This window comes from Arvicanthis niloticus, chromosome 13 (assembly GCF_011762505.2).
Source record: "Arvicanthis niloticus isolate mArvNil1 chromosome 13, mArvNil1.pat.X, whole genome shotgun sequence".
NCBI classification, from domain to species: Eukaryota; Metazoa; Chordata; class Mammalia; order Rodentia; family Muridae; genus Arvicanthis; species Arvicanthis niloticus.
Window position 1 is genome coordinate 58664235 of NC_047670.1, and position 12205 is coordinate 58676439.

A 12205-nucleotide genomic window follows, 5' to 3' on the forward strand; every position below is an offset into this window, starting at 1 on the left:
GAACCCAAACTGTTAGAATGCGGCAGGGTCAGACTGCAGTGAGGCACTGGTCAGTCGGCAGGGGGAGAGGCACTGAGAGAAGCTATGCGGAGATCCAGGCCCTTCCCTTGTGGACTTCTCATCTACAAGGGGCTGGAGAGTCTGACATCTAACCCAGGTGAGCTTGCTGGGTGTAACCAAGCTGCCTTGGGATGCTTACAGCGTTGTCCTGTGGATCTGGCCCCAGGCTGCAGAGTCCCTGCTTCTCATCACAATTCTACCTCACTTAGCTCTTCAAAATGAAAGCGGAGGAAAACGGAGAGAATCAAAACAGTTTTTGGAGATACGTATTTTTAGAAAATTGAGGCATTCAGCATTTCTTGGACTGGCTTCTGAGCAATGCTGATTTCCCTTTCGGGGTAAAAACATGTGCACAGAGTAAATGGGGGCTTGGAGCTGAGCTGGACGCATCCTGCCAAACAGAGCTGCTGTTGGTCCACACTGGGCAGCAGCACATCCTGGGGGGCTTGTCCTCTTCTGGCTCTGGCTGGTGACGCTGGGGAGGACACAGCCGTGACCGGTGTCACCGAGTCCTGCTGACTTCCCTCTCTGCTGTGCTCACCTGCTCCCTGTCCACGTGCCTCCCTGCGTGGGCCTGTGCCAGGTGGCTGCTCACTGGCTTTTCTCAATCTCAGTCTTAAGAGCAGAATAAAGGCCTGGAGATGAATGCAGGATCACAAAAGCCTCTGCTTCGCGGGCAACATGCACTAGGGCAACTCCTAGCAAAACTAACTCCTTGGGACGGAGGCAAACATCTCCGCCCCTTCAATTCATCTACCAGTGTGATCTGAGGTCATGAAGCCAGTTGCCCTGATAGGCAGCCATTATTTAATGATTCCTTCGTGTGTGTGCAGGTGTGTGTGTGTGTGTGTGTGTGCACACGTGCGGAGGACAGAGGTGCTGCTGCTGGGTGTTGTAGGTCCTTGGAGGCCACCATTCTGTTAGACCAGTGAGCCCCAGGGATCCACTGTTCTCCACCTCCTTGGCACTGGGATTACAGGCAGGCACCATTGTGCCTGGGCCAAGTTGGGTTTTTGTTTGTTTGTTTGTTTGTTTTGTTTTGTTGGTTTTTTTTTTTAATTTTTGTTTTTGAAACGCAGCTGCTCAGGTCTTTGTCTTCCCTGGTGAGATGGTACCAGTGAGGCAGGAGGTCAAGCGAGTGTGCACGAGTTGTCTGGTCCCGAGGGTCAAAATGTAGTGTGGCCCGGCACACAGATTTCTATCTCATCCCCGGGCTCTGTCACCAGCACAGAGGAAAGTGTGTGCATACCAGAAGGGCCAAGGGGCCTCATTACTCACACATGGGGGGAGAGAGACAGGCATGAAGACCCTCGTGGGTAATGAGGCCAGTCCTGTCTGCTGAAGATAAATTCCACTTTTCATCAGTTTGTGGCATATTTGATTTATACCAGCCTTGTGTGTATGTTACACTGAGTTCCACAAACTCAATTATCTGCCTGCGTTTTCCGTGGTGCGGTACATTTCACATAATCCAGGGGTAAATTTCACCTGCTTGCCTCTGAAGCCCACCCTGCTCTGTGTCTCCCTTGTTCCCCTTGGGGGCTCCTTAGCAGCTCCTCTTCCACAACCTTGGGTGCCTTGATGGGGGGGATGATGCCAATGATGCGAGCTGAGTCCCACCACTTGAAATGGCAAGCAAGGGACAGCCACACACAGGTAAAAGCCAGAGGAGCCACACGCAGAAGCTTGCCTCTACTCAGTGTCTTCCTGTCCTTGCTCAAGCACAGACATCCTGGCTTACGAATGCAAAAATTTCAAAACCTTGTGGCCCGTGGGCCATGGTCACATGCATTCCAAAGGATGCAGCAACAGTTTCAATAGGCAGATACCAGGTCATACATACTCCCCAAGGCCAGCATGCTGACGTGGGAAAGTATTTCCTTTACTGTGTGAGTCACCTGGTCCAATTGCAAACAGTTTTGGGTTATCCTTGGGATAAAGTCCCTGAAGCAGAAATGGCAAACCACACCCATCCATTCCTGCATGTACTCATTTAAAGGTGTTTATGTGGTGCCTGTGGGGTATCACAGACATCCCATGGTGCCTGCATTTGAGATGGACCACTGCAGGGCGCAGGTCCCATCCAGTGCCCAACTAGGAAGGGTAATGTTGTGGGGGAGGTCATAAAAATGTGAAATGTGGCTGTCTGGGGAAAGACATGGGTAAGGCTTCCTGTACTGTGGCTCTTTAGAAGAGCTGGTTTCTAGGCTCTGCCGTGTCGCCTGATGCTGCAGCCTTACAGGAGCCCTGTCAGAGCAGCCTTTGCTGTCTGGGTAAAGGAGGGCAGAGCCCAGAGGTGGCACTCCACGCTGTCACACCCACCTTTCACTGATCTGCTGCAGCTCCTGGATTTCCTCCTGGACCTGCTTGGGCTTCGTGAAGTGACCCAGGAAGTTGAAGTAGTCTTCCTTGTAGGGCCGGTGAACCTTCGGGGAGTATCGAATGCCCAGTCTGTGCAGGAACTCTTGGTACGTGATATAACCCCTTCCCTCCGTGTCATAGCTTTAAAGAAACAAAGACAATGCTGTCAGCTGTGCTGTGGAAGCTGAGCTGGCACACGGGGGCTGGGACCACATCAGCGATTTGGGCAAGTCTTCTTCCTTGTTAGGTACAAGCAAGGCCAGCAGACTCATCACAAATGCAGTCTCAGCCCGTGCCTCTGAGCCTCTCTGCACCTAGACTTAACAGAGCCCCTAGGTGATCCCTAGGTGATCCATTGACTTGACAATCAGGGACAAGCCCTAAGAGAGAGGACCCAAAGCACATATCTGCCACGTTTATGAAAACACGCTGGCAAATGCAGAAATAGAACCCCCCTTCGCACACACTTTTGGTCAGGTACTTCCGTGTAAATGGAGTTAGACTAAGGGTTAGAAGAAAATCTTTCAGGAAGCATATTCCTCCTTGAAGCCTCAATAAGTGAATAGCACTTGATTCAAGGATGTTAAAAGCCCCCGTCTCCACTTTGAAGAGACGCCAATTACACATACCCAGCAAGAGAGCCTAGAAGGAAAACAAGATAAGAACTGTGCTTTGTGCCTTTTAAGTCATTTTCTGTTATCAAGATTTTTCTGAATTATAATTCATTAAAAAGGGAATAATGGAGGTTTTATCTCCTGATGCTATTCACACAGAATAGAATTACTTCAATAAAAAATTTGAAGGCAAATGGACCATCTTCTTCTCCTTCTTTTTTCTTTTTAAAGCATTTGTTTTTAACAGAAAGGTCTTGGTCTACAGGCAACCAATGAAAAGGTAAGATCTGCAGATGGAACTTTTCCTAGATAACTTAGGAGCTACAGGGGACAGGTTCTTCCAGCTAAGGCATGTGAGCCTGACTCCCCTGAGGGGTGATGCTGGTTTTTAGAGGCACTGCTCTGTGTGGCACCTGAAGAGACCCCTCCAGAATGGCCACACTGTACCCTGCCAATGAGGGGAGTTATCTGTTTCTCTGAGAGTGCTCATTCCTTCTCACAGGTAGAGCAGTGGACAGAAGGCCAGCAGCTGGGGCAGGGGTGCGAGCTCTTGCACTTCCACTATGCAAAGAATACCAGGAGCTGAATGGCTATCATCCTGTCCCAAGTGAGTGGGCCTGCCCAGATGCCTATAGGTGCAATATATATAATATACAGTATACAGTATATAATATATAATATAATACAGAATACATTATACAGAATACATAATATATAATACACACACACACACACACACACACACACACATATATCTCACACGGCACAGGTCCCACTGTGCTCTGTGGACCTGCAGCTTCCCTTCAGCCAACAGACCTGTCTCTGATGTGGCTCAGCTGAGGGAGCTCAGGGTGCCCTGGTACCTATAAGCAAGGCCCTATCAACTCCCAAGAGCCATGGCAGCCCTTGAGGGTAAAGGCTCAGAACAGCTGCATTATGGGCTTGTTACCACTTAACTAGCCTGCAACCCTTTCCCAGGTGTGTGTGATCAGCGTGACCTCCATACTGTAATCCAGGAAATTACAGCCTGCCTTTACCTGTGAGGTTTGCTTTTAAAGACAATGCACATGGGGCTTGGAGAGGTAGCTCAATGATTAAGAACACTGGCTGCTCTTCCAGAGGACTTGCGTTTGATTATCAGCCCCATATGATGGCTTGGAACCAGCCATAACTCTAGTTCTGGGGGATCCGATGCCCTCTTCTGGCCTCCTCCGGCACCAGGCACACATGTAGGACACACATACATTCATGCAGGTGAAACACTCATATAACATTAAGTAAATCTAGAAAATAAATTAAATAGAGCAAAGTACAAACAGAGCTCCTATCTAGCCTCAGGGCTACCCCTAGTCTGACACCAGAGTGATTATATCATGTGACCCAAGTAAGACACTCCTGGACAATGTTCCCAGGACCCCTAATCCCACAGGAGGGCTGCTGACACTCTCAGAGGGTCAAGAACCCATCTCTCTGATAGTCCATCCTGGTGAAGGAATAGGGGGACACCTTTCCATCCTCCCAGGTTTAGCATCCCATGATCCTGGCCTCCTTTGGATTCTTTGGGACTTATGGGACTGCCAGGCAGGGTCTGTATTTGCTGTTACCATCAGCAAGTCAGTCAAGGGTGCTGAGTCCAGGTCATGTCTCCTGTTACATGCAAGCTTCCTGAGGCACTACTGGGTCTGATCCATTGCTCCTGACTCTCAGGCCCCTGAAACAGGTTTGCTGTAACCATGTGCCCCGTGTGTGTGTGTGTGTGTGTGTGTGTGTCCCAGACGGTGCACTTCTGAGGCACAGATTTCCCACACAGCCTGCTCTCCGCCGTGACACTTGGGCTGAATGAAAAGGCACTTCTTAATTACTTTATTAATGAAGATGGTAAACAGGCTCTTCTCATCACAGAGATGTGGAAGAGCAGATTGCACAGTCGCAAAAAAAATACTGCTATGAATGTGAATAATTGTAGAGCTAATTCTGCTTACATAACCTCACCCTTCATTATGCAACCCTCTGTGTAACATTAAAAAAAATAAAACCCAACTGTCTATAAAGGTTGAATTTTAAAATCACTGAGCAACAGATATGCCAAGGAAAAATGCGTCCTGAGCAGAGGCCCCAGAAAAGCTTGCATGCACGCACAGCAGCAGTCACGAATTCATAGTATAGGCAGGTGACTCTGCCCATGTGCTCTGCAGTGTGAGCAGTCGCGCGTGGGGTCTGCGGACACACACATCTGTCACTCAGCTTTGCAGAGAGTCTTCTGTGCTATTTAGACACTGGATTCTTGCATGTATCTCAGGAAGACCTGTGGGCACCAGAGGTAAAGGGCACGGTCAAGGTTATGGACCTATGCAGGTGACCCAGACCATACGGAGAGGGACCAGGAATCTTGTGCAGATAGGGTAGAAGGAATTCTCTATGGCGCCATCTTAGAGAGTGGTTTGATGGCCCAGACATCTGCTCTTCAGAAAAGTGGCTAACTTTCTAAGCTGGTGCCCCCTAGGCACACATAGCAAGTCCTGATAGCACAGCAATAGGTGAGCAATGCCCTCATCCTGTGCACTTCTGCTCTCCCACCTTTCATGGAGCCATGGGACACAGGCTCCTCTAGTGCCTACTGGAGATCTTCACCATCCCAGCCTTTGACAGGGCTTCCACGCTGAGCCTTATGATTGACAGGTCCCCACAGTGAACCTCTGTTCCTGTGTTTCTGCCCCAGCCAATCTTTCCTAAGCAGCAAGCCCTACTTACTCAGCCTGTCCATCTTGCACAGCCTGTTCAGGTATCACCCAGTTGGCATCTAAGGAGGGTACTGCCTTTAGCAAATGACAGAGGCAACCTCAGTTCCTGTTAATGGAGAACAGGGGTGACAGCCTACATCGTGGCTTCTTTGTCAGAGTTCTTGGTTAGATTTGAAGACTGGTATCAGCACTCGTACTGTAAAGGCCTACTTTATATCTGAGTCCCTACATAGGACCCTGTCAGGATTGAACATCAGTCAGCATTGCGTACCTCCCAGCATCCAGCTGGGGCCTCCTGGCTGGCTGGTGTATTCACACACCTGCTGGCCTCCACAGATGCTCCTGACCCAGCAGCTTTCCGACAGCATGCCCTCTTCTATGCACATCCATAAACATGTTTTCGTTAGTGTTTCCAATAAGTTTGTTTTGGATTCAAATCAGCAGAGTCCCACTTGAGGCCTCAGGATGCCAGTTACTCCAGGGGAAGCCCTGCCCCACCCTACCGTATTGCTGTGGGCCCTGGGCAGGCTGAGGCCTTAGGCTTTTTCCATATAAGCAGTATATCCCCAGCCCCTTCCAGAAGCTCTGCTAATGGAGTGCCCTTCCCCATCCATGGCTCGGGTTCAATGGCTGCTGATTCAGATGCAGCACAGGTGTCCTGTCCTAAAGCTGCTGAGTGGATATTGAGGGTAGAGCTGCATTCAGCTGGGAACCTCAGGAGCCAGTCAGAGTCTCCAAATGACCCCATGACTGAAGGGGAGCACACCTTCCATGTGGTCAGGGGTCCTCAGCAGCTCCTTGCAGCCTCACCAGGCAGGCTGCTCCTGGGTGCTCAGGCTCACAGCTCCAGAGCTGGCTTCAGTGGCCAGCTTCCCTTTGTTCCGTCAAGCCCTACAACCAGCCCGCTCCCTGTATGCCAGCCTTAGCCATGGGAAGTGCCCACATGTGGACCTCCAGCTCTATAGTCCCCACCTCCTGAGTGAGCACCCATGGGAGACGAGAAAGCTATACCCTGGAAGCTGGCTGAGTCTCCCTACTTCCTGGGAGGGAAATGTCTCAGGAGCCATCAGGCACAGTGTGGAGTTTGGATGAAGAGGAAGATATGGAGGTACCTGAACTGCTGAGATTTGGGGTCAAGGAATTAATTTATCTCCACAACATAAAGCAGGTCCTTCTGGGCGTATCTACAGCTTAAGGAAGTGCACTTCAGAGGAGCCAGTAAGTGCTGGGTGAACACTGGATGCTGAAAGCCTCTTCTATCTAGATCTTGTGTTCTGTCATACCCAGGCTATCAGTAGAAAGCACACCACTCTCCTCTGCGTCTTGCTGGCTCCCAGTTGTTCTGACATCTTTGGACACACCCAGACTTCCTGAGCTGGAAGGCATCATGTCGGTCCCAGACTTCCTGGACCCAGGGCCCTGTGGCTGACTGTATGTGCTGCTCTGGGCATCACATCCCAGGGGCTTCTGACTTCCCACATTGCCTCACATCCAGGACGCTAAAGGCTAGTACCACCTCCTCAATCCTCAACACTTCTCTTCCCTCCTGTCCTCCTGGACAGCCTGCAGCCTCCTCTTGCTTGGTTGGCACCAAGAGCCCCTGTTGACCTCTGAGCTCCAGGATGGTCTCCTGCAGCTCCCTCCCTCTCTCTGTATCTCAAGGCTTTTAGAAGTGGGCTTGTCCATATTGTTTTCCTATTGGTCTCTAGGCTCTCAGGATAAGGTCCACTGTGACCTGGCCTTCATGGAGTTCAGCTGCCATGCATGGCCACACCACCTACTCTATGTAAGTCCTACTGTCTGTCTTCTAGATGCCCTGGTGTCTTAGGGTGTTATTGCTGTGAAGAGACACCATGATCAAGGCACCTCTTACAAAGGATGACATTTAATTTGGGGCTGGTTCAGTCCATTATTGTCATGTTCATGCAGACACAGTGCTGGAGAAGGAGCTGAGAGTTCTACATCATGATCCTTGGACAGCCAGGGAGAGACTGGATTCCACACTGGGTGGAGCTTGAACATAGGAGACCTCAAAGCCCACCTCCACACTGACGTACTTCCTCCAACAAGGCCACACCTTCTAATAGTGTCTACTCCCTATGGGCCAAGCAGTCAAACACATGAGTCTACAGGGGCAAAACCTACTCAAACCAATACATTCTACTCCCTGGCCCACACAGACTTGTAGCCATAACATAATGCAAAATGCATTTAGTCCAACTTTAAAAGTCCCCACAATCTATCAGTTTCAACAATGTATAAGAGTCCAAAGTTCTAAGTCTCTTCTGAGATTCATGCACTCTCTTAACTGTAATCCCTTATAAAATCCAAAAGCAGATCACATACTTCCAACATATCATGACACAAGATATATATATATATTACCATTCCAAAGTGTAGGGAAGGGAGTGCGGTGAGGAAATACGGGACTAAAGAAAGATGGAAAACCAACTGGGAGAACTCCAAACTCTGCATCTCCATGACTGATACCAAACCACTCTTCACATCTCCTTTCTTCTTCGTTGGCTGTTTCCACTCTGTGTTAATAGGTTTCCTGGGCAGGTGTCCAGGGCAATCCAGGCTTCACCTACACAGCTTCTGTTACTGCTATTCTTGGTAGCCATCCCATGGTATTGGAATCTCCAAAATGATGGAGTCTTCTGCTGCAACTGGGCTGCACTTTCACCAGTAGCCTCTCATAGGCTCTCTTCTTGGTACCAAGCCTCAAATTCTTTGCATGACCCTTCAGTCCTGGGCCTTCAACTGACAATGAGGCTGCACCTTCACCAATGGCCTCTTTTGGCCTCCCACAGTGCCAAGGCTCAGCTGTTCTCCATAACCCCTTCATGTCTTCAAAACCAGTACCACCTGGGTGACTCTTACACATTACCAAGTCCAGCTGCCAGCACAAGGTACAACCTTGGCTGCCTCACACAATGACCTTTCTGGGACTCCATGTAGGGACACCCCTTACATATTCCTGGTCTCAGCACTTTCCTTAGTAATAGAGGGAAATTCTATCCTTGATTCTAAAGCCAGAACCACATGACCAAAGCTGCCAAGTTCTGCTGTTTGCTGGGGATGGAACATGGTCCCCTTGTTCAATTAGATCTTCATTAGCCTTCTGTTTTCAATGGTTCTCTTCTCTGCCTAAGCTTGGCTGTTTTGGAACTTGCTCTATAGACCAGGTTGGCCTTGAACTCAGAGACTGCATGCCTATGTTTCCTGAGGGCTGGGATTAAAGGCATGTGTCAATCTGGATCAAAAGGTGTGCCATCCCACCTCAAGCTCAGGATCAAAAGCCCATGTCCTCCAGCCTCAAGACCCAGACCACGGGAGTGCCCTCCATTTCTGGATTATAGTTTATTCCAGATATAATCAAGTTGACCACCTAGAATAGCCATCACAAGATCCCTATTTAGAATAGGAGGCAATGTCCCTTGGGGAACATCCTCTTTATAAAATGAAAGCTTGGCTGAGTGGGGTCTTGCCCCAAGGTCATTGCTCCCTTAATCTCATTTAATATCTCTGATCTGTTTATCTCTATGAATGGATTTGGCTCCATTCCACTTCCTGGTGCCCCCTTATTTCTTGAACCATACATTTTGTACTTTTCCTTTGCTTGCTAAGTTTCATCACAGTGCTCTTCATGAGGTCCTATGAACTACAGGACAGAGTCTATACTAAGCTGTTTAGAGATTCCTTTTGCCAATGCAATTAATGTAAATCTCTTCACCTTAGCCTCAGGCAGACTCTTTAAAAGGGCAAAAAGTGGCCACATTGTTTACCAAAATATCATAAAAACAATCTCTAGGTAGTATATTAGAATTTTTCTCCTCTGAAATTTTTCTTCTCTTAAGCCAGGCCCCCACAGTTCAAATCACCCCCAACATCACTATCTTCCACGTTCCTACAAGTATGGTCCATTAAGCCTAACTTAGAGCATAATTTCCTCATCCAAAGTCCCCAAATCCACATTCCTCCAAACAATAGCATGGTCAGGCCTATCCCAGCAATATCTCAGTGTCTGCTACTAACTTCTGTCTTAGTTAGGGTTCAATTGCTGTGAGGAGACACCATGACCAAAGCAACTCTTAAAAAGGACAACATTTAATTAGGGATGGCTTACAGTTTTAGAGGTTCGGTCCATTATTGTTATGGCAGGAAACATGACAACATCCAGGAAGACATGGTGCTGGAGAAGGAGCTGAGAGTTCTACATCTTGATCCCCAAGCAACCAGGAGACTGGGATTCCACACTGGGCAGAGCTTGAGCATAGGAGACCTCAAAGCCCATCTCCACAGTGACACACTTCCTCCAACAAGGCCACACCTCCTAATAGTGCCACTCCATATGGGCCAAGTATTCAAACATTTGAATCTATGGGGGACATGCCTATTCAAACCATCACCACACCTGGCTTCCAACAGCAGCCATCTTGGAAAGTGACACCCTCCCCATGGCTCTCCCTGTTCATCCTTCTGCATCCCTTCTGTCCCACTCTGTTGTTCCGAGGAGATCCAGGCCAGTGGATGACAGATGAGCTCAAGAGTCCTGCTGGGACAGTGGTGGTGGCAGCTCCTACCCAGTGCCAGCTGGAACTCCAACAGTTTCTGGGGCAGCATCCCGATAAGGCTCTTGTTGGGGTGGAGGCAACTTTCTGATATGTAAAAGGCACCCTGATTTCTTCTGGACCCTGACACTAGGGTGTAGGCTTGAGTTTGGGACTGTGTAGCTCTCCTTCCCCAGTTCCTCCTTAGCTCCTGGTCCCTAAGTAACAACATAGTTACTTCGGGCTTTCAGTTCTTTTTTGTTTTTAAACGTTAGAAGCCTTTTGTGGAGGCAGGTCAGAAAGTAGAATGTGTCACTTAGTGACCATGACCCTCAGTGAGCACGCAATGCAATAAAGACGTGAGGGTTGATCACCCAGTACTGAAGAAAGAGGCCTTTCAAAGACAGAACTGGAACCCAGAGCTTATAGCTCACTGCACCATTAGCTCAGAGTCACCACACTGTTAGCACACTGGAAACGTAGGCATCAACACAGGGAGATATCATAATGGGGCCTGGTTCGAATTAGCTCAGTCTAAAACGCATTTGAAAACGGCCCTTACATCAGATCCCGTTCGGCTTATGAGCACCCTGGGAAACTGCTCCAAGTTGTCATGGTGTGCTTATTTCCTCAATAAAAAGCTTGGCAGCAGCGACTGCCACCTCTAGACATGGGCAGGCTGCCTCTGCCTCTGCCTTTGCCATCTCTGCAGAAGGACATCCCTGAGATCTGCTGCAGAGAAAGCGGGAGCCTGAACTATTAACTCTGCAAACCTCTCCACTTGGTACTGCTGCTTGGGGTGGGGGTGGGGGTGGTACCCAGTTCTTCAGAGGCCTGAGGACCAGCATGTCCACCTACAGCTGCTCTCTATCAGGAAGGAGGAGAAAGGACATGGGATCGGATGCAACCAAAGAAAGCCATCTGCAGCATCACTTCCCCTGAGACCCTGGCGAGAAATTGCACTGAATTGGCCAGACACACAACAGCCCTATTATGGATACACTTACTTTTGCCAAAGCTTCTCAAATTCTCTTGGGGTGAGGGGGATGTCAAAGCCGTACAGTGAGTTCTTAATGTCCCTTCGCCGGAGGATACCGTTGCCCTCATTATCCGTTTCTATGAAATTCTACAACAGAAGATGGTATTCAGTGACACACAGACCTGGCGACTGTCCACAGCTTCTGGAACACTCTAAGATACTTCTCTATGTGGTTCTAAGTTTTTCTGTGCCTGAGGTGTAGGGGTGTAGGAATGTGAACATGTGAGAGGCCAGAGGTCAAGTTCAGTTGCCATGCCAAGGTGATGTTTGCCTTATGCTTTTGAGACTGGGGCTCCCTGAGCCAGACCCAGGGAGGACTGCAGACCCTAGGGGTTATCCTGTCCTCATGTCCCCCAGCACTGAGGTCACAAACATGGACCAATATGCCTGACTTTTTAAAATGTGGGTTCTGGGGGTCAAATTCCAGTCTTCATGTTTTTTGTTTGTTTGTTTGTTTGTTTGTTTGGAAACGGGGTCTCTTTATGTAGCCCTGGCTAGTCTAGGCCAGACTACTCTCAAACTCCCAGATATTTACCTGCCTCTGCCTCTGAGTGCTGGGATTAAAGGTGTATGCCACCACAACTGTTAAACAGGCATCAACTGTGTTATCTCCCCAACATATAATATTTTAATGGAACCTGGGAACGGAACTAGCTGGCCTGGATGTATCCATAAAGACCCGAGGGGCAGCTGAGCAAGGGGGCATCTGCCTGTAACGCACCAGGGCCTGGGTTTGATCTGAAGCACAGCAAAACTTATTAAGGTGCATTCATAAGTTACAGCAGCTAAAAAGGTGTAGAACCGGGGCCAGGACAGACAAATTGACCATTGGTCAGA

The 12205-nt window shown here is 49.0% G+C and overlaps 1 protein-coding gene across 6 annotated transcripts in view; it reads right to left on the bottom strand.

The window, feature by feature from the left end:
* The window catches only part of Efcab6 (EF-hand calcium binding domain 6), a 194425-nt gene that overhangs the window by 37388 nt on the left and 144832 nt on the right, over positions 1-12205 (bottom strand). For all 6 annotated transcript variants that reach the window (XM_034516791.2, XM_076911766.1, XM_076911767.1 and 3 more), the window contains 2 exons: positions 11337-11455; positions 2383-2562 (listed from right to left, as the gene is read on the bottom strand). In XM_034516791.2, coding sequence (XP_034372682.1) covers positions 2383-2562; positions 11337-11455 — 299 coding nt within the window. The remainder of the gene's footprint in view (positions 1-2382; positions 2563-11336; positions 11456-12205) is intronic.